Here is a 23655-nt window from a genome sequence, read left to right as displayed (position 1 = left end):
CACTTCAGCTTTACAGCAGTGAACTGATTTATTTATATGTGAAATGTCCACCTGGAACTTCCGCTGTGTTGTGAATATTTGACATAATTGTAAGGCTTAACACTTCTGCTGTAAAGACGCTTACAGGCCATGAATTATTAAGACTACATGGAATATATCATAGATCCTTGGAAGAACCCCTGCCTTGTCTTTCCCTCCCACTGAACATGTTTTGATGTTTTTATATAGGCTCCTGTGTAAATGTTGTGTAAATGTCAGAATATGTGAAATATGGATAATATCATACAGCAGGAATTAATCTGCTCACATTTCCATCTTCTTGCTAAGTCAGGCATCACTATTTGGCATGTAACAAGTCCTGCATTGTTTATACTACAGATGTAAAAGATATTTCAAATAGGATTGCAGTTGTGCTATTACTTTTAAAAGCAATCAGACTTAGGATTTTCCCCTGGAACACAATAAGATATTAAGAATAAGCTTTTTTTTTTTTTTGATTCTCGAGTTTGAATGTACAGATTACACAAAAAGTATTAAGTAGAATAATAACAAATTAATAATTTTTTAATAAGTATGCACACACGCACCCATATTTAAATAAAAAGGGATTACTATTTTTAAAAGTTTAATTATATATGAATAAATATGAAAATTAATTATAAAAATACATTACATCTAAAATTAATTATTTTAGACATTTTTCATTTAATTGTTATATGTTATAATGTTATTTATATATATATATATATATGAGGGACTAAACAGATTTGAGTATGATAATTGGATGTTTACTGCCCTAGCAACCAGAAACCCCATAGCAACGCATTGGAAACCACATCCTTGCACTTTTATATGCATTTCACCACTCACATTTTTACATTTTTAAAATAGCCATTTTCCCTATTCGCTCTGCACATATCTGTCTCACTTTGCTTTGAGTCAGGAGTTCATACAGCTCATCCATTAGCGCAGAAAAGCTCTTTAGTGTCCGGCCATGGCTGTGTCTGCTGGTTATTTGTGAGGTGCTTTTATAAACTGATGAGTTCATCTTTGACCCTCAGTTCTGGAGTCTGGTCTCAGCAGTGGCTTCTCTCTCACTGAATCAGCAGTGGATTCTGACAGGCGGGTCCCTTCCCCATCCCTCAATCACTCCATCCTTACTGGGCTCTGACAGAACAGACAAATGGCACATAACAAGGTGAAAACTCAGTAAGGAGACAGTCTTATAGAGCTTGAAACAGCACCGCAGGGTCAACGTCTCTAAGCTCTTTTTATGATGCCTTTTAGAGAGCTCTTCAGCGGGTCTAAATCTCTTTCTCCTTCTACTCACTTTAATTTTCCTGCTGCCCTTTTGCTGCTCTTTCCCAAACCTGATCTCCATAATACCTTTGGCTCCTTCTCTATCATTCGCTACTTTTTTCTCTAGCTGGGTGAGTCTCATAAAACCTGTGCTTAAACTTCATGAAAATAATTTTGCAATGGAAAAAAATATTGATAGACCTCATTTTCTTTATTCAAAATATTTTTTTATTTTGATTTTGGGGTGAAATGTTACCCTGGACATGTTTTAATGAGATTCACCCATCTAGCTTTCTCTTTGTAGTGACTTTTTCCACTCATTAATGCTTTTAGGGACTGCTGCCTTAGTTATTTCTGATGCAAAATTCATAATAAAAGTCTGATCCCATATTTTAGTTTAAGTGTGATGTATAATACCGTTCAAAACTTGAATTTACATTGCATGATTCATTTGACTTCTCATTAGCTCACAACTACAATTAGTTTACATTTTACAGTTACAGATACCATTATGGACAAACATGACGCAGTATGCCACATGAAAGTATCTTTATAATAGACAACACAATGACTCCTAAATTCTCCCTCTTTTCTCAATGTAGATGTGACAGCTCTGGTGACAGTCCAGATGGATGATAGATGAGAGTGCTGGTTAGCCACCGCTTGCCCCCAGGGGCCTCAATTCCACATGTTGCCTGCCTCATTTCTATTATTAATGAGAATTCACTTAGACTCCACACTGTAGAAAAAAAAAATGGTTAAATTTACGGTAAAAAAAAAAAAAAAAAGCTGTGGTTGCCAGAAATTCACTGTAAAAAACTCCTGATAATGTTTCTGGTATTAATTGAATATTGGTGCCTATAGATATTCAAAAACGTATTTCAATAATTTTCAAAATTTGCTTTTTTTATCTTAATGTACTGATAACCACCATATTAATAGAGGTGACACAGTAGAAAACTACAAGATGAATCAGAGTTCATTGTTCATTGCCTGTCCGTAATTCATGGCCAATCCTTGTGTATATATACTATTTTCCCCCCATCCACTCTCATAATTTATTTAGTTATCTTTTTGCTTTGACTCTATTCAGTTGTGTATACTTAGAATATTAAGTATTTTCAACTTCAAAATTTAAGTTCATTTAAATTTAAGGTAGTTCATTTTCCTGAATAGCAGGTTCAACCAAATAAATAAAAACACATTTTTAAAGGACTTAATCAACTGTTTCACTTACAAATTAATAAATGGACAGAACACATCAAAACATGTTCAAACATCCAGAGCTTCAATAACGTCTCTAGGTTACGTATGTAACCATGGTTCCCCCGAGGGAACGAGACGCTGCGTCGAGTCGCTTTGGGAACGCCCTTGCGTGACCGCGTTCTGAAGTGTCAACTTTGACAAAAGGTCAAAACTTGAATGTTTGTGGGAAGGGGAAAAAACTGAGTAAAACATAAATCTATTAAAAATGTAAAGATGCATGTTCATACTACACACAAAGACACCATCAGGGTAACATGAATGACATTAAAATAATGCAAAATACATGAACTAAATAACATAAAATGTAACACAAAACTGTATAGCAAAGATGAGGAAAAAAATGAATTGATGTCACACTTCAGGCAATGTCCTTGTTTTTCAATGTAAATGTTGTATAAAGTATATATTTTTTGGTAGTTTATTCTTTTTACTTGTGAAAACCATACATTTGACAGTATTTTACAGTAAAATTACATTTAGTCTAATGTTAACCCATTTACAATTTTTATCCTTATAACTTTTAAGTTAACCAATTAGCTGTTTTTTTTCCTGTAGTGTTTTTAAGGTCCTTTTCTGTATCAAAAAATAAATAAAATTTTCAGAATCCTCATCTTAACTTAGTATAATGCGGTTTAGATGCTCCAGAGTTAGCTGTGCTTTCTGGACTTCAGTTCCCTTGCTGCCTCATTAAAAATGACCGGCATCAGATACAGCTCTCCGATGCCCACTTGGACCCCTGAGTTGGGTTCTGCCTTAAAGTTAGCGCAGCTGCATATTTCTTCTAATGGATCCCCACTATTCTTCATTTCTTCCTTTTGCTTTCTCCAGTGACCTCAGACTCATTCCTTTGGTTGCACTTTCTCATTCTGCCTCAGATTCTTGTTCTTTATCTTACTCTCTCTCTCTCTCTCGGCTTGTCTGTTTCTCTCATTTCCTCACTCGCTTTCTCTTTCTCATTTTCTTTGCTTTCTCTCTCTCAAGGCCCATTAAAACCGGATCTGTATCATCCATCAAACGCGTGCAGACAGATTCCACCAATTTCATTAGGTAGAAGATAAAAGGTGCCCACTGCTCTGTGCTACACTGAGCTACTTGAGGAGCAGACAACTTTGGTTTGTCTACTGAAAAGTTTTGATTATGTTTCTGATTGTGAAAGCTTTTGTGGAAAGCTGTTTCTGCATCTCCCGGTGTTACAGATCAGCTTCTTGTTTTGACTATAGTCATAGCCATTTCACATGGAAGATATCTGTTCTAGATCTACATATATGTTGCTGCTTTTATTTTATTTAAGGGAATTTTATGTCTCAGAAGTTGATTTTTATTCAAATTAATATATTGTTGTTAGATTTTTATTCAATAGAGAGTTGATAGTTGACAGTTGAATTTTCAATCCTGATTCTGGGAAAATACATAAAAACATGAATTTTTACATTTAAGTATGAAGTTTAAAGTATGATAATCTAAGCAAAGAGTCAAATAAACAAAAATGCATGATATCTGCAGAAAATAAAGAGAAATCAAGGTAAATATCATGAATGAATAAAATACACGTCTGGTCAAGCTTTAATTTTATGAAATGATGCAAAAAGTGTACAAATATGATTTGATTGTGAGTATTAAGGGTACATAAAATGTTAGCTATGAAATTAGCCTTAGCCAGGAAAAAATGTTGACCATTTAATTCCATATTATTCCAAAATATTTTAAAGTCATTTCCACCACAGAATTCTATTGAACAAAAAACATAATTTGATGTATGGTGGAAGAAGTGACACTGTGGTAGGAATTTTCATGACTTTCATGAAAATAAATAAATCAATCAATTCTAGAAATATGTATTTATATATAAATATAAATTCTTATAAGTTATAAGAATTTCACATTTTTGAAGTCATTTAATTATAATTTAAGTTGAACTTGTACAGCCTTATACTTAAAAAATTTATGACAGCAACTTATCATTTTACGTTGAAGTAGGTGTACATTTTTTCAGTGTATATTTATTGTTGAACATTGTTTGTAGAAATAAACTAGTGAAAGTGAATTTTAATTTTAAAAGTGCCCATAGTTGAAGAAAAATGCTTTCTACATCATTGTGGCATCTATGAAGGTGTCATCCAAGTCCTCCGATATACACTGAGGCATGAGCATCAAGTTCAAATGTACATAATGCCCTTTAACCCTCTTGACCTTGTGGTGAGACGGTGAAATGAAGATGACCGTAAAGCATCAACATTAAATATGAATGACAGACAGAAAGCAAGAGGGGATTTGCTGAAAGGCATTTGCTAAAAAGAGTCACAGCCCGTAATGGGATGATGTGTTAAAAGTGCAAGTGTGTGTATGTACATGGTTATGTGTCTGCGTGTGTTTCGCATGGCTCTATAGTTCTGTCCTCTCCATGTCCTGTCTAGTGGGGCGAATAGCTGACAGTGAGTGTAGTGCACTGCACCACACTGTAAATTAATTCAGAGAGACACGCAGTATAAGAGACACTCAAACTAAATAATTCATTCAAGTCCTGAGGCTATACATCCTGCTTTTTATTACACCGCTCTGTTGAATATTTGAGCCGTGGCATTGAGCGGTCAGATATTTTTGACTAATGACTGCTAAGATGTATATCGCTGTTGTCCCTGGCAACATGCCAGTGCTACTTTCATATCGCTTTGTATCCTAAATATACAAAATGATATATTTTCACACTTTTTCATAATTTGGTCAGTTTACAGAGAATATGCTGTTCAAAGGTATATTTTCCTTGATTTTTCTCAGTTTTCTTTGCACTTGTCTCATATGGCATGCTCATTACTGACATTGTCTCCATTATAAACAAGTCCACACATTTCTTAGAAAAATTTACTAGGAGCAGAATTGCTGGTCATGGTGAAAATGAGGCCACAACTGAGGAACAACAATTTGTGTCAAAATTGATTATACATAATTTTCACGCACTAAATCTTGATATTAAGCCTATCACATGGTTATTATAGTTAACTAAAACTAAAATTAAAACCAATTTTGAATAAACATTAATTGATATCAAATAAAATACAAAAAACTTTTGTATTTCAGCTAGTTGCCAAGGCGGCATTAATTATTAATAAATAAGAAAATGATTCGTTTATTTATTATTTATTAAGAAATTATCATTTCTTCAAACTAAAACTGAAATAAAAAATAAAATAAATTAAAACACAACACAATTACTGAAACTTTACCTAATTTAAATGAAAACAGAAAATGTAGAAATGAAAACAGATGAAAAGAAAAAAATTAATAGTAAAACACTAATATTATCTCAGTGATTCTAAAATAACAGTTTTTTATTTATTTATTTTGATAACAATGTATAGGAATTAATTACATGATTTCATCTTGCTGTATTTAATGATGGAAGCATAAAGAATCAATTATCAAAATAAATGTTGAATTTCATATTAAAAAGTTTCCAAGACAGTTTTAATGTGACCTTCATATAACAGAAAGAAAAAGATGTTAATATAATTAAAATCAACTCCTTTGAAGACAAAGACAAAGTATATTTGAAGAACCACACATTGATGAAATGACAGATTCACCTTGCAACATTATAATCCCACATCCTGCTTTAGTTGTTGATGAATTGTTCTGTTCTGACTTTGAAATGAGTTTCTAATCTCTCTTCACACCCACTCTCCATTTGTACTTTGTCCATTTTTGTCCTGATGGCACTTTTTTCCCCTTTCTCATTAACATGAGTTTCACACCCTTCCCTTTCACTGTGAATTATTGTGCAGCACATCCTGGATCTCTGCAGTCTATATGCAGTCATGGTGTGGCATAAATGGCTGCATTGTCATAGCAGGTAAATCTTGCGTTGGCTCTGCCTCGTTGTTTGGGGAATCCCTCCTGCAGCGTCTCTGTGTGTGTGTGTGTGTGTGTGTGTGTGTGTGTGTGTGTGTGTGTTCTTTATGCCGTGTCCTTGACTCACCGTCAGTGTCTTGCGTAGTCTTATGTAACCCGTATCAGAGTTGCTTTTAGTGCTCTCCTCTCTCTCTCTCTCTCTCTCTCTCTCTCTCTTCTAGCCTTTCTCTCCTTCTCCTGCATGCCTAATGCTGCCTTGTAACTCCAGAATCCCTGATGAAATACAGGCTGTCCGGTGTGTTTTTGCCCGGGTAATCACTGACAGGCCGAGAGGAAAGCAGTGAGGGTAAGATTTCATAGTAGAGTGTCCATCACTTGACATTGATGTGGTAGTGTGGACGCTTGAGTTTAGAGTTACTTAATAGGGCCTTTCGCACCGCAGGAACCTTTTCATAGTACCAGAACTAATTGTGGAACTACCCACTTTTCGGCGTGTTCGCACCGCCGGAACTGGGAGCGATTTTTGTACCGGACTGCCTTTTTCGAGAACCAAATTAGCTCCTACTCCGGAGCAGGGTCTAACCAGCACAACTGGTACTAATCGTGACATAAGTAGACATTTATTGGTCAAACGCGTATGAAAACACCCTCACCCGCCATGATTTAAAACGCTGTGTAAACATACTGTAAGCATGTCAACTTATTTCGCAAGTATGGAGAACAGCGATAGATGGACGTATGCTGAAGTGCAGGCACTTGTAGCAAATGTAGCACTGCCAGTTGTCGTTGGAGATTCTTAGTCCTCCTTTCCATTCTTTCAATCGCTTTACGTATACGTCGACATTCCATGTCCATTATTGTGAAACCCGCGAGACACAACAAAAACACAGCTCCGATCACAGCATCCTCCATCCTCCTGTTGTTAATGTAGTTCTTTGTTTCTGTTGTTGAACACCGCGCACAAATGACGTCGCTGTCGACCGGCTTACGTCACTTCTTAGTACACACTCTCGGTGCGAATGCAACCCTTTAAATGGTACTGGGAAATAGTTTGTGCAAAATCGTCCCAGTACTTTAGTACCGTACATTTAGTTCTGGAACTAAAGCGGTGCGAAAGACCCGAAAGAAATTGCTTTTCAATGATCTCACACCTCCCTTGCAGTGAAATGTGGCCCCCTTATTGGTTGACTGGTTGAGTTCTATGTACCCTACTAATTAGAGCAAAACGACATATTAGACTAGTTCACTAATTGATCTTACGGTATCCCTGAATAGGCTAGGTTCAAGTTCAGCTAACCTGTTCAGACACATATCTTAAGTGGCATTCACATGTCATGTCAATTCACCTTTATTTATATAGCGCTTTATACAATACAGATTGTGTCAAAGCAGCTTTACAGTGTTAAAAACAGGATTAGTAAAAATGTGTGCTGATAATGCAAGAGGATAATAAAAAAACTGAAAGTCAGTTCATTGTTGATTCAGTGATGTCATCCTCCAGCTTAGTTCAGTTCTCTTCTATTAGTGTCTGTGCAGTCAAGTCAACATTGTTTCCTGAAATTGTGTCCCCAACTATGCAAGCCAAAGGTGACGGTGGTAAGCCAAAGCTCCATCGGTGACAGAAATTGAGAAAAAACCTTGGGAGAAAAAGTTCCCCAAAAGTTCTCCTCTGGTCTCCAGGCTGCAACGCATGTCAGATTGAGCAGAGGACTCGTCTGGTTCTCATGGTCTTGTGCTGATGACTGACGAGGAATGTACAGGTGGACATGAAGAATTGCCTTGGCAAAGTGATCTCGATGTCATTGCCTGAGGTTAGAGAACGGTCGAGCATGACTGGTGAACTCAAGCAGAATATAGTCATTAGGGCTGCACGATTAATCGAATGCGATTGTAATGCGCATCTTGTCAGTAAAGCCGGTTCTGTGATTAGTAGTAGATCTCCAGCATGTGCTTTCAGATGGAGCAGCGTTTAGAGCCGTAGTTCACTGACAAGCTACGCAAAATCGCGTTCATAATCGCGCGATTATGAAATCGAAGAAATCATTCTGCGATTATGAAAGCTGTTTGCGTAGCTTGTCAGTGAACTACGGCTCTGTGTAGTAAATCCTGCTCCACCTGAAAGTACGTGAAAATACCACATTGTTATTTTACAACATGTTTTTACTCCAAACTAACTTCATAATGTCAGTCGAGTGTTTGAAATAAATCCTTCTGTGAGATGATGTTGCTTCTTACACAGAATAAGGCACGCAACATATTTCATAGTATTCTAAGTAGTGATAAAGGCTATGTCGATTAGCATTGCATTATTATATACTTTATTATAATAAAAATTATAATAAGACAAACTCAGATAAACTATATGTCGTAGTCGTGTGTTTATTAGTCACGTTGAATTTATAAAAGCAGTTCAATCTTCTGTTTAAATCTTCTGTTTATTCAGCAACCGCTATAGGGATTTCCTGGGTTTCTTCTGCGAGGCGTATTTGGAGTTTCAGCGCGAGAGCGCCCTCTGGTCTTTGGATGGAGATTTAATGCTGATCACAGAACCGTGCTTCACTGAAAGATACGCATGACAATCGCAGCTTCTGCCTAATCGCAATTTATCGATGTGATTTAATTTCGATTAATCGTGTAGCCCTAATCGTTATGCAGGCCACCGTCTGAGAAAATGCTTTTACCCTTAAACACCTAATCTCACTTTTTCCCCTTTCATTTTATGGCCACTTAGATTTATCACAGAGAAAGATTAAGATTTTGTAGGATAATCCTGACACACGCACACACACATGCACACACACACACACACACACACACGTGTGTGACCGGTGTGAAGGTGATCTGGATGTCCATCAGTAGCAAAGCAGCTGTACGGAGAAGAAGGGTGATAAGCAGAGAAGGACTAAAAAAAAATTATGCATCTGTTCAATAATGGCTTTAATTATCGACCAGTACACTCCATCAACAAGGCAGCTGAGAGGAAGATAAGCTGCTTTAAATTACCGATAATCCCTAGTGTATGTGGTCTCTGATGAGGCAGTGAGGCCTTCTTCCATACGTCTAGTTTACAATCAACAAAAATTCACCTAATAGCTAAAAAATCTGGTGTACCTAACAAGGAATTTATTGTATACTAAAAATTATTGTTGATAACCATTCATCTAAAAACACTGTAGAACTAAAGTTCCATTTAGTTGGTTTGTACTTTTAATGTGGTATAATCGATTTTCAATGTTAAATTGTTGGCATTACATATTGGACATTAAGTTATGCTTGTTTACAATATTTATAAAAACAAAAAGATGGTTTAATACTGAATTTCAATGCCAAGTCACATGATACATCCTGACAGCCTTTTAATCCAAGTGTATTCTGAGCAAGACTTGTATTTACAAAGCCCACTATTCACTCATGAATATTAATTAGGCCAGCAGTCATTTTGTCATGACGAGCCATTTGTAATTTTCCTGGTCTGTCTGCTTGTCTATCTATCTGTAAGTACTTATATAAACAGACATTGACTATAAAATACAATTCTTCCTGTCCTATAGCAGAGAATGAGTGGAATTGCTCCTCAGGTAATCTATAGTGCACTGTCTGATGCAATACTGTAGCTGACAGCTGCATGGTTATAATTTGATCTCTAATAGTATCAATCTTGGAAGTAAAGAAGTTTATAAAGTCATTGTTGCTGTGCTGTTGGGAAATGTCTGCACCTGCTGATGCTTTATTTATTTTTTGTTAATTTAGTCACTGTATTGAATAAATACCTGGGGTTGTGTTTTTTTTCTTCTAAAAGAATGAAAAGTAAGCAGATCTAGTGTTTTTTAAAGACTTTTCTGTATGTAGAAGTACTTTCCCTCCATGCAATATGAAATACCCCTAGTTTTGTTTTCTTCCTGCTGCACTCCATTTTCCAGGTTGCTCTTTTTAGGGTGCGAGTGTGCTCGATATACCACAGTGTCGGACTGTTTTCCTTAATCTTCTTTAAGCGTAAAGGAGCGACCGTGTCTAAAGTGCTAGAAAAGAAAGAGTCAATAATTTCTGTTACACCATCAAATTTTTCTGAGCTATTGGATATGCTGAGGAATTGAGACAAATCAGGAAGATTATTTACAAAGCAGTCTTTTGTTGTAGAAGTGATGGTTCTACCATATTTGTAACAAGGAGTTGAATTTACAGCTTTAGCTATATGGAGTATACGTGAGACTAGATAATGATCTGAGATATCATCACTCTGCTGCAGAATTTCAACACCATTAACATCAATTCCATGTGATAGTGTTAAATCTAAAGTATGATTATGACAATGAGTAGGTTAGACAACACGTGTTTAGAATGTCTATAAATGCTGATCCCAAAGCATAATTTTTATTATCTACATTTATCTGCAGCTAGCACTAACTCAGATTGGCAAAATCGTTGATAAAATCTGTATGGTGCCCTGGTGGCCTGTATACAGTAGCCTGTACAAAAATCACAAGGAATTTATCAATAACACTTATTACACTAGATAATGTTATATAAAGCACCATTACTTCAAACAAATTATACTTGAAGCCAGACCTCTGAAATATTGCTTTAAATTGTAGCAACACCTCCCCCTTTACCTTTTGGACGCGGCTCATGTTTATAACAGTAATCTTGGGGGTAGACTCATTTAAAGTAATGTAGTCATCTGGTTTTAGCCAGGTTTCTGTCAAACAGAGCACATCAATTTATGATTTGTGATCATATCATTTAGAAAAAGCGCTTTTGTAGAAAGGGATCTAATTTTCATTAAACCAAGCCTTATCATTTGTTTATCTTTATTATATCTGTTTTTTAATTGTTGAACATCAATTAAAGTTTTTTGTATTTGCTAGTTCGGGGAACAGACAGACACAGTCTCTATAGTATGATATCGAGGTGAAAGAGTCTCTGAGTTCTGAGAATTAACTGACTTCTGTGACGTGATTAGTCGGTTTAGCCAGTCTTTCTGCTTCCTGACCTGGGCCCCAGTTAGTCAAGTACAAACTCTAAGACTGTGTGCCATATTTCTAGAGAGAAGAGCGGCACCACCCCTAGAAGGATGAAGACCATCTCTTTTCAACAGGTCAGGTCTGCCCCAAAAATTTGTCCAATTGTCTATGAAACCTATACTATGTTATTCTGGTGGCACCACTTAGACATCGAGCCACTGAGTGACGACAGTCTGCTATTTATCTCGTCACCACGGTAAGCAAGGAGTCGGCCAGAGCATATTACAGTGTTTCACATCGTCCTTGCAAGTTCACACACCTCTTTAATGTTATTTTTAGTCATCTCCGACTTGCGACGTCAAATATCATTAGTGCTGGCGTGAATAACAATCTTACTGATTTTACATTTAGCATTAGCCAACACTTTTAAATTTGCCAAGATGTCAGGCGCTGCGGCTTCTGGTAAATATTGGACTATGGTGGCTGGTGTCTCTATTTTCACGTTCTGTATAATAGAATCGCTAGTAACAAGGGCTCTTTCATCAGGTTTTTCAGTGGGTGCGTCACTGAGTGGGGAAAACCTGTTTAATGTTTTAATCAGAGTGGAAGAGCGGTGTTCCAGTCGCCCTGCTAGGTTAAAGAGGTCAACACCTCTTTAATGTTATTTTTAGTCATCTCCGACTTGCGACGTCAAATATCATTAGTGCTGGCGTGAATAACAATCTTACTGATTTTACATTTAGCATTAGCCAACACTTTTAAATTTGCCAAGATGTCAGGCGCTGCGGCTTCTGGTAAATATTGGACTATGGTGGCTGGTGTCTCTATTTTCACGTTCTGTATAATAGAATCGCTAGTAACAAGGGCTCTTTCATCAGGTTTTTCAGTGGGTGCGTCACTGAGTGGGGAAAACCTGTTTAATGTTTTAATCAGAGTGGAAGAGCGGTGTTCCAGTCGCCCTGCTGCGGGGCTCTGCAACCAGACTCGCTAAGCTAACAGTTAGTCGAACCCAAAGCCGTATCTAAGGCCCTCACATTCTTACTATCCTCAGTTAAAGTTTATATGCATGTCTCCAGTTCAGAAATCTTCTCTGTCAGCCTAACTATTTCCCTGCATTTATCACATGTGAATCCCTCGCCGCTGACAGAGAAGGCTACACTATACATGTGGCAAGAAGTCCAAGTGACAATAACAGGAGAAGAAGCCATGACTCACCGTGATTGTTGAATGATTCCGACTTACCACAGTTGTTTGAACTCGTGAAAAATGGAGTGAGAGATAAAAGAAACGGTAGGCACGAACTACATGCTAACTGGCTAACAGAATGCTAAAATGCTGTGCTAGCGGTTTAGATTAAAAAGCATATACTATGTTACTGTGTTATGAAGTAATTTTTCGTATTGATTTTTTTACAGGTGTTTTACCTGCATTTTAAAATAAGCATCGCATTGTTTGATGTTTTAGGGTTTAATGTTTATTTAACCTAATTAATATTCATGAGTTATAACACTACCTTTGAATTATGTCACAATCAGCTAAAACAGCTCTTCTATTTCAAAATATTTTCCAGCATCGCTGATGGCTGCCAATAGTTATTTTGCTTTGCTGTGAGTGCGGTTTGCTGTGAGTTCCCATACTGAAGGTTATGGGTGATGTTTGTCTGAAGAAGTCAATCTTCCCTCACCACCCTCTATGGCAAAAAGGATGCTTTGTGAAAGAAGCACATCGACCTTCATGGATCACAAAAGGTCACACTGCAGTGCCGTGACTTACTAAGGTTAAATTAATCATTTGACTTTGTATTGTCAGGCAGTCAAACCCCTAGTAACATCTCTCCGGCATTGTCACACAGATGTTCGACCTCTAGATGCTGAAGTGTTTTCTCAGCACATGCTGTTCTAGTCACTTACCTTGGGGTCAACTGCTTAATTACCCCTCCTAATCCCTTACCTAATTATCTGTTTTCATCTAATTTAAAGTCTCTATTTAAGTAGGATATCAATCGATTACCTATTTCCAACAAAATGTTAGCCAGCTAAGGGCAAACCTTGAGGCAGCCCATCACACTAGTTTTCTCAACCACCTTCTAGTTATTTGGCAATGATGTATTGTTGTAAAGTTGCATCAGGGCCATCAGAGCTCACCAAGGTTACCTGTAGGTTGTGGAGACGTTCGGGTCAGGGCATTCGGAGTGGGACTTGCTCGGTGCCTGTTCCAGATGTTTCCTCATATTCCCACCAAAACATTTCACAAATACGACACATGCATGTAAAAAAACACTTTTTCTTGATGAACTGCTTCACTAATTAACTTACAAGGTTGCTAATTAATATTCATTGAGCTCCAAATGGATGTTAATGTAGATAGACTGGTCACACTTGGCAGGAAATAAGCGCATGCTATGGGTACGCATGCATGAAATCTATTGCAAAATAGTGTGTGTGTCACTGTATTGCATGAATATTCAGTGAGTGGATCAACTCAGAGTAGTTTTATCAGTCAAAAAGACACAGAATGAGAAGGTTCATTAGGACTCATACTGCTTATCATGGATAAACTGTGTGTGTAAGAAAGAAAGAACTGCTTAACCCTAGTAAAAAATAAATATAAATATAAATATTTGAAATACATTTATTTTATGCTATGTATACTACAAATACATTTTCATATTTATGTACTTAATAAAATGCCCTGCAATTGTACTTTTTGTATACTAAACTGGTATACTTAAAGTCTGCTAAATTGGAACAACTAATTTTGTACTTAATGCACTTTAATTGTGCTGAAGTCCAATTAAAGATATACTAAGTATATTTGATTGTGCTAAAGTGGAACTATTGCAAGTATACTTCAGATACACTTTAAATATTTTGCATTTAAAAACCGATATTATTCAAAGATCATACAATCCTCATCAAAAGTGACATTAAAACACATTTTAGACCTAATAAATGAGCATTGTGCTCAAGTAGTACGCAAAATAAAGTTTAATTATCATTTTTATATCAGTAAGTCTCAAGTTATCTGTCAGTAAATATGTTAATAGATTTTAACTATGAAATAAATGTATTTTAAATATATAACTTTTTTTTACTATGGAATGTAAAAAGAACTGTGACACTTGACTGAAAATATACTGAATGCATGAATACTAAGTATCATTGCAAAGTAGTATCACCAAATTGTATAAATATTCATGAAGTGCATCAGGTTTAAGCAGTTGTGATTATGTCAGTCAAAAAGAAAATAGAACTGTACTGAATATTCAAATGAGGAGGCGGGGTTAAGACTTTTGTGGGTTATTGATAGACTAAAGTGTATGTGTGAACTAAACATGGCTATTTCTGAACATGTTATCAGCTTCATTAATTATTCAGCAGTTCTGGACATCTGTTCTTCAGCATGCCTTTAATTTTAGTGTTCTCAAAACCCCGAAACCTACTGCAGCCACCATAGATAGCCTCCACACATTGGCAGAGACATTGGAACGATCCTTCCAGCACATTAAAAAATCTCATCAGGCTCTTTTCAGAAGTATGACATGGTTCTAAATGCCTAATAATTGACACGAATACGAGATTCCATTTAAAATGAAACTTTCCTCAATATTCATTAATTTTTTCTGAAAAGTTTACAAATTAGACCTGAAGTATTATTGCAACAAAGGTGAATCTAAAAATGCATATTTTTTTGTCAGTGATGACTTCTCTTTTTGTTCACATTTTCACACTTCGGGAAGTTTACTTTCTGGTACGGTTCAGCTCTCATACTTTGCATACTCACATACTTTGAAAGACTTGGGTCATGATTATTAATTGAGTTTTTTAAAAATTTTTATCCTTTTTTAAATATGATTATGTCCCAAAGTGACAATTAATTTTGTCCATTCTAGGGAGGGGCAATGATTTATGATTTTGGATGCATCAATATTAAAATTCTGGCTGGTAAAGATAAGCTGTTATTTTTATGTATTAAAAATGAAATCCAAACATTAAAATTAAATATTGGCTGGTAAGTGATGAAGCTAAAATGGAAAATGATGCAATGTCGGCAACAGCCTACATCCTTATGTACACACGTACATACAGTGGGTATGGAAAGTATTCAGACCCCCTTAAATTTTTCACTCTTTGTTATATTGCAGCCATTTGCTAAAATCATTTAAGTTAATTTTTTTCCTCATTAATGTACACACAGCACCCCATATTGACAGAAAAACACAGAATTGTTGACATTTTTGCAGATTTATTAAAAAAGAAAAACTGAAATATCACATGGTCCTAAGTATTCAGACCCTTTGCTCAGTATTTAGTAGAAGCACCCTTTTGATCGAATACAGCCATGAGTCTTTTTGGGAAAGACCCAACAAGTTACCCACTGTATATACATACATATACACATATACATATATATATTAGGAACACGTGTGTATATATATATAGTAAAAATATACATACAAGTGTAAAAATATATGTTTAATACAGTATATGATTTGTTTTTTTATTTTCTTATGTCTTCTTGCATCTTGCATTGATTTTTTATGGCAGCACATAATCAAGGATTCATATCATACAAGAGACATGTGCATCTGCAAATAAATATGCATGATCATGCATGCAAAATAAATTTGTGCATAAACAGTCATGGGATTCGGCAAAACTTCAACATGGCCTTGAATGGCGTTGAGGTTGAAGCTAATGGGCATAGCCCAGAAAAATTACAGAGACTGGACAAGCATCTGCCATAGGGCCCTTGGCCTTCATCCAGGCATGAACAGAACTTGAGAAAGGGCTCATCAGGCTGTAGACCTTGGGAACACGGCCACTTGTGAGAGAAGCGGAAGAGATGGTTTATTTGAATGGGTCTCCTTATTAGTTGTCATTCTCTTCAAAGGTTCCTCTGGCCTATTTTTCTAGCTAAGATTGAAGTGGCCCATGAAGAAGTAGGAAGCTAAAACCTGTGTTATTGGCCTGAAATCTTGATGTGGGTTGAGACTGCAGATGTGTTTTTTTTTATGAAGAGATTAGTGCCACAACACACACTCAAAGGTTAAGGCACACTTCCGACTTTGAGGTGCTGTGTTACTAATTGAAATGTTTGATCTATGGACATCTGAGAAGAAAAGGCTGTGCTCTATATCTTTCGTTTCAAAGAGTGACTTCCATTCTGAATGCCACTGGAGAACAAGACGTCCTGAGTATGACGGGTTATAGCTTGCACACCAGCCAGGATGAAGGATGATGGCATTTTATAAACTGTTTCTAGGGTGTTCTGGGTTATGATGATCTTGTCCCAAATTATGGTTTGGATTACTCTTTCAATGTGAGTCTGCTGGATTTTTTTGCCTGTTGTATCGTCTGTGAGTTCATTTCTTTAGAAAAGTAATAGCACATCTCTCAGGAACAACCCGTAGGATTTTTGATTTCATTTACAGTGCAGGATGAGCTACATGGTGCATTTTAATGCTTAACAATTTTTCTGAAGGTGGGGTATTTATGAACCGAGTATATTTTTATGCAGTTCTGCACACAGATGAATAATGAAATTGTTAGAGCTTTTTATTTAATGCAGTTTTTTACAAATGAAGTGTCAGTGTTTGTCTTGTGCACCAAATGATGGTACTGCATTTGTGCTTCATTTGTGAATATCTGAATTTGCATAGTAGTGCTTCATTTTCAGAGCTGCTAATCAGAAAGCTACTGGTTTGATCCCTGCAAGGAGCTTGCAGACCCATAATAGTGTGAAATATTATTAGTTTTAAATCTGGTTTCTATTTGAATATATTTTAAAATGTAATTTGTTCCTGTGATGCCAAAGCTACATTTTCAGCAGCCATTACTCCAGTGTCACATGATCCTTCAGAAATTAATCTAATAGGCTGATTTAATGAAACACTTCTTATTACTTCTTCTTGTACTTATTAATATTTTAGCAGAAACTGATACTTTTTTCAGTATTGTTTGATGAATATAAAGTTCAGCATTTATTAGAATTTTTTTGTGACAATGTATAATAATTTTCTGTCTTTACTGTCACTTTTGATAAATTTAATGTGACCTTACTAAATAAAACTAATAATTTCTTTTAAAAAAACACCCACACTGGCTTGAACGTTTGAACAGTAATATAAGTGAAATTGTAAGAATCTAATCTTTGCTGATGTAAGTGATTCAAATAAAATACCGTCTTTTAATGAAAATATCTGACCGATCTACTGTTTACCACAAATATGCAGGGAAAAACTTCTAATAATTATATATTTAGTGCAAGATTTTCTTAATTGATGGCTAATTTTGGACCCTGCCTATATCACATAGATTCATGGAAACAATCCTTTCATATTGTCAGGTAGAGGCCGTTCCCTTTTTTCTTCTTCTTCCTAGCTTAGGTTTTTTAATTCCTGATCCTATCTGTTCTCTAATTTCAAGCTGTGAGTTTTCTGATAATATACGGTGCATTAATCACACAAACACACCTCCAGACGTCCCCCCGCTTTACCTCACAGTCATGCAAATGTTTGGCACGGCAGCCACACTACAGTGCCGGTGCTTGTCAGGTAGACGCATGCAAGTAATCAGAACATAAAACCTACTAAATGACAGCGTGTGGTCTGTGGGCTCTCTGCCGCTGAACATGACATTCCAGTCAGAGCTGTAACAAACAGGGCTATTATTTAGCTATCAATTCTCTGGAGCTGATGTCAGCTCATTTCATGATCTTGTGCCATCAGTTTGGGTGAGAGACAGGTACTCGTTGATCATGTCAGAATGTCTTACATGGTGCATGATCACTAATGTAGAGATGACCAATGTGATGCAGAAGCTGTCCTTACTATCTTATGTCTTATATGTTTTATGTCTCCTCACTGATTCTTAAGATACTGGACAAAACATGTCCCACACTGTAAAAAAAACTGTGACATTTACTGTAAAATACAGGCAGCTGTGGTTGCCAGAACTTCACCGTTAAAAATATGGTAGCAACATTTTAGGTTTTACAGACTTAACTTAAATTCACAATAAAAAAACGTATTTCATTAACTGATGTAATGATAATAAACCAGCATATTGAAGTACTAATATCTGTTTTGAACCATTGTAATACTGATAACCACCAAAAACAGGTAGTGATGAGAAAGTCACATGATGAAACAAAGCTCATCACAAACAGCTCTTCCACAAGCTGAAGAGGGAAGTACTTATATATATATATATATATATATATATATATATATATATATATATATATATATATATATATATACACACACATACACTATATATTTTGTAACGAATCAGATGTAAATTATACAATGACTTTTAATTTTTCACTTCCAAAAACCGTAATTTTAACAGTATTTTACTGTAAAATTACATTAAATGTAATTACAGTTATTCACCTTATATAGTATGGAAAGTTACTGATTAACAGGTTTTTACTGTAGCATTTTTACAGTCTTTTACTGTTAAAATCACAATAATTTTTTACAGTGCACATTTGCCATTAATTTGAATAACATTTCCATTTTTATATTAATTAGATATGATCACTAGATACAAATGTACTAATTCATCGTAATAACTGTTTATTTGATCAAAATTCTACAATTATCATTTGGCACTTTTTAAATTCATATAGAAAAAATGTAGGTTACTTGGTGCGCTTTTATACAACACATTTTTAATGCTTTATTTATTCTTTGTAATGCTCCTTCGTTGCATGATTTCATGAAAATTTCTAAGATAAAATACAATATAGTACTTATCTATTCATTGTTTCAATTTTAGAAAGTATAATGCATTAAAACTAGTGCTGTCAAATGATTAATCGCAATTAATCATTTGACAGCACTAATTAAAACACATTACAAACAACTCATTTCAAATGTAACATGGAATCTGCTAATATTACAATGCTTTTTAATTTGGTTACAAATAGATATGAAAAGATATAGGGCTAATGTATTACAGCGTACATTATGAATACCTTTATAATGCTTTATACATAAAGGCTTCAAGTGTTACCAAGATATTTTAATGATTTCCATTTTTGTTAAGTTTACTTATTATTTATTTTGTGCTGCAATCGCTGTATAATTTCTGTACGTTTTTACAAAGTTTTTAGTAAGAAAAAGAATATGAATATATATATATATATATATATATATACATATATATATCTCCATATTTGTATCTGTATTGTGTATATATATGGTTTCTTTTCTGCTGACTGGAGAACAGTCAAGGTTTTGTCTTTATTTTATGTGAGTGCTTAATCCTCACTGCAGAATGTTTGGCTGTGTTCCCCTGGAGAGCCTGGTCATTTATTTCACAGCTCTCAGGAAAATTGTAAATTAAATGTTGAGTTGTCGTAAATGAGATTCTTTATATAATGGAGATCTGCAGAAAGAGGCACACAGGTTTCAAAGCTCATTTAACTTTTCATATAACATGAGAGAATTTGTGTGAGGTGTTGAGCATTGTGAAATGCATACTAATGATTAAATGCTTTAAAGTTTCCCTTTCCTATTTTCTTGGGTAGTGTTATAGAGAGATGCTTGGAGATAACACATTGTCTGTATATGAAATATTTTTATGATCCTTTTTTGTCTTTCTTTCTTTGTCTCACCTACAGATTTGGACCTTCGGTATTTCTGGAGCTGGAGTTCTTTTGAGGACTATCTGATATTCTGCTTTGCCTTCACGCTGCTGTGTGCTTTCATAACGTTCCTCTTTCTGGACTGGGTCCTATTTGTGGAAACCTTGGGCTCTTTGGCTGTGATGTTTGAAGCCATGTTGGGACTGCCTCAGCTGCTGCAGAACTACAACAACCGCTCCACCCGAGGCATGAGGTAAACAAGGCCCAAACTGTTATTGATCTTTTATTAAAAGTTTGAATTTAGGCCTTAGTTTAATTTGTATGCAGTGCTGAAATTATTTCAGTCTATTGGAGAAATGACACACAGCTCATAACGTTCTGCTCATGTAAAAAAAATCACTACAACACTATTGTCCATTTATGCTATGTTCCAGTTAGCATTCAAATCATGCTACAGCCAATGTGTCGAAACCTCTTGTGGCAGTTTTTGTTCATTGTTGCCGTAATGTGTGTCGCCTGTGCCATGACGGGTAGAAGGTGAGAATGTTAAATTCACACATGGTAAATGTTTGCAGGACATGCCTCCCCCAAGACATCATTCATTAAAAGCACGTAATGATGATCATTATTATTAGACATCTAATGAGCTTGTTAATTGATGCCATAGCCCACTCTGCTCGAATCCGAAGACTGAAACAAAGTTGACCTTACTGGTACTTTTTGAAAAAATAAAAAAAAAATCCCGCAATGAGCACCAGAGAGAATTTAGAGTAAAGCTAATATCTTTAGCCTCAGGCTTTAGTCAGCATAGTAATCACAGCTCAATATCAGCTCCACTTCAGCTGAAGCCAGTTCTTTTTCCCTCTTTTTATTAAAAAAAAAAGGAAAAAGGCCTTATCTCATGGTCTGCTCCACAGAACACTGTGTGACACATGCTCCAGGCTCCCCTTTATGAGCCAAATTAAACATTATGGGCACAGTTTAGGCTGGGAGAGGGAAAATGGAAAATAATGTAAATGGCATTTCTCCGGAAATCTATCTTTTTATGAACACAGTGAATGTGTCACTGCCATAACATGTAGTGTGTAATGCCTTTGCCCTTGATGTGATTTCAGAGTGTCTGCAGGCATCGACATCCCTCGACCGATCACTGCACTGACATCTGTGTTTCTTTGCGTATGCGAGTGAATTTATTATTGGCAGAGCCTTTAGAGACATGGTTCAGAGTGTGTGTTTAAAGCCGTCCTTCAACATCTATGAGTGGAAAATATCTGTCACCAAGACAGCACTGCAGTGTTTGTGTGTGTATACATTATATTGTGTGCATATATCTGCGTATAAATATGTAGTGAACCTTTAAACCTGACAAGGCTCCCCACAAACTTGTTGGGATTTTGTCTAAAATTATTAAATGTGCAGTGACTACTAAAACAATATTAAAAAAAATAATTCACTCCAAAAAAATCTATCAACATTTACTCATCCTGAAGTAAAAATGCATCATGCCAGGTTTGACATATTGCATTTGTGATCTGTCTGTAATTATGTTTCAGTATACAGACATGTGAATGAGAATTGAGAGCTTCTGCAGATAATGAATAATTGAGACATTTCCATTTGTTCCTCATACAAAGAAACTACAGAAAGGTCAAAATATAATGAACAGATTTTATAATCTATTTTATGGCACTTTTGGGAGCTTGACAGCCCCTGGTCACTATAGCTCCATTCCAAAACCTAGTGAGCTGCTTATGTTGATTATATGTAAATATCTTTTTTCTTTCCAATAAAAATTGATCCGTACCAAAAAGTATTGATTATAAAAGTTAAAGTTTGGTACATTTAATTCACAGATTACCTATTTTATCCAACATTTGTATGTGCTAGGTAATTTTATGCTTATTGAATTAGCTTTAATAAATCTTAGGATTAGCAACATGCTAACAGCAAACTCTGTTGAAATGAATTGTGGCTTAAGTCTTCACGTGAGGAGTGCTACTGCTAATGTACAGTGTTTCAAATTGATCTCTTATTAGATTCTGTTTCAATTAGTATTCTACCTTAGAAGGCAGCTCACTATGCTTTGGGAAATTAGCCTATATGCTTTCACTGAATAGAAAAGAGCAGTGGCAACGTTCTTTAAACACCTGTTCCAGAGAAGAACAAGTCATATATGTTTGAAATGACATGATGGTGAGTAAATGGTGACAGAATTGTCATTTTGGGTGAACTATTTCTTTAATGTATTTAAAAAATATTAACAATAATTAAAAAATTCCAACCCAGGCTTATTGGAAAACGTGCCTGTGCCAATATTTCTGCAAAACTGTATTTGATTTTTGCACATTTGCCAGCGCTTTCAAATTGAATAGTCCAGTAGATGTTTTAAAAATAGATTAATCTGGCTAAGTTATAACATTGGTTGCTGTATATATTGCAGCACTACAGTGGCTCTTAAAGGCCTCTACTGTGTTAGAAAATAACACACCATGTACACTAAACCAAAATGAGATAGAAACACATTTGCTGGAATAACCATATCATTTTAGCTTCCTTCTACAATTCTTTGAGCTCTTTGATCATGACTCTTGTTTCACAGTACCCTTACCCGAGTGTATTGCTCTAAAAGGTGTGCTACCGAGCAAGTTTGCTATGTCAGAAAAGCCATACATATGGAGCTAGTTATGTGATACAAACGTCATTTTCAAATCATGCACTATGGTAAAAGTGTTTAAGGACATAACATAGTATTGAGCGAGGAACCATACTTAATTCTTTGTTAACATTATATCTGCTTCTCTAAACACTTTTTGAGTGAAAAGTTTTTGGTGTTTTAATGTTCATTTCATATGGAAACTGCAATGAATTGTATGTGTAGGTACATTTTTACACAGTTTTTTCACCCATTGAGTTTTGGTTGTAAAATGCTGTTGAGGTGGGTAGCTCACTAGATTGTGGAGCAGAGCTGTGCCCTTGTAGAGAGTTTTATGAGGTATTGTGATAGTCTACACATCAGTAGCTCTACCAATGACACATGCAGTACTGTCTTTAACAAGACCAACCATCCATATACCCTCTTACAGTCCTTAATATGGGCCACTGAAGCTGGGAGGGTCCAATGCTGTGCCCTTGAGCCAGATATTTATTGAACCTGATGGATTTCAATGGCCCATCTCCCCTTGCTATTCTCTGAAAGCTCCCATCTCTTGTTGACCTTCTTTCTCCTCATTTGAACTTCTCGTTGATTCTGTGTCCACTTCTGCTGCTGTTTAAATTCATGTTGCTCTGGTGAAAACAGAACAGGATGAAGTGAGAAACAGAAGGTCATTGTGTGTCACAGACTGTGACTGACATTAATGGGACGGGTATCCAGCGACACGTTGGCTCCCTTCTCCCATGAGGCTTTACCCCATTTTTCAAGTTCTGAAAGACCCTCAGAATTCTTGACAGGGGCTTTTTTGTGTGTGTTCACATTTGTATTTTTTACAGAAATTGATTCCTTATGTTTCAGATTTTGGACCCTGATGGCTTTGTTGACACATGTGAGCAGAAGGAGCTCAACCTATTTATCTAAGGGTTTTTTTTTCTCACGTTATTGTGTGTGTGTGTGTGTGTGTGTGTGTGTGTGTGTGTGTGTGTGTGTGACAACCATATACAGTGTGAAATATATTTCAAATTTTCAAAT

The 23655-nt window shown here is 35.8% G+C and overlaps 1 protein-coding gene across 1 annotated transcript in view; it reads left to right on the top strand.

The window, feature by feature from the left end:
* The window catches only part of LOC107583923 (PQ-loop repeat-containing protein 1-like), a 45913-nt gene that overhangs the window by 4521 nt on the left and 17737 nt on the right, over window positions 1–23655 (top strand). The window contains exon 3 of the mRNA XM_016270275.1: window positions 20007–20223. Coding sequence (XP_016125761.1) covers window positions 20007–20223 — 217 coding nt within the window. The remainder of the gene's footprint in view (window positions 1–20006; window positions 20224–23655) is intronic.

Source organism: Sinocyclocheilus grahami, unplaced genomic scaffold, assembly GCF_001515645.1.
Source record: "Sinocyclocheilus grahami isolate Dianchi unplaced genomic scaffold, SAMN03320097.WGS_v1.1 scaffold55.1, whole genome shotgun sequence".
Lineage (NCBI taxonomy): Eukaryota > Metazoa > Chordata > Actinopteri > Cypriniformes > Cyprinidae > Sinocyclocheilus > Sinocyclocheilus grahami.
This window is presented reverse-complemented; position numbering and strand designations above follow the sequence as displayed.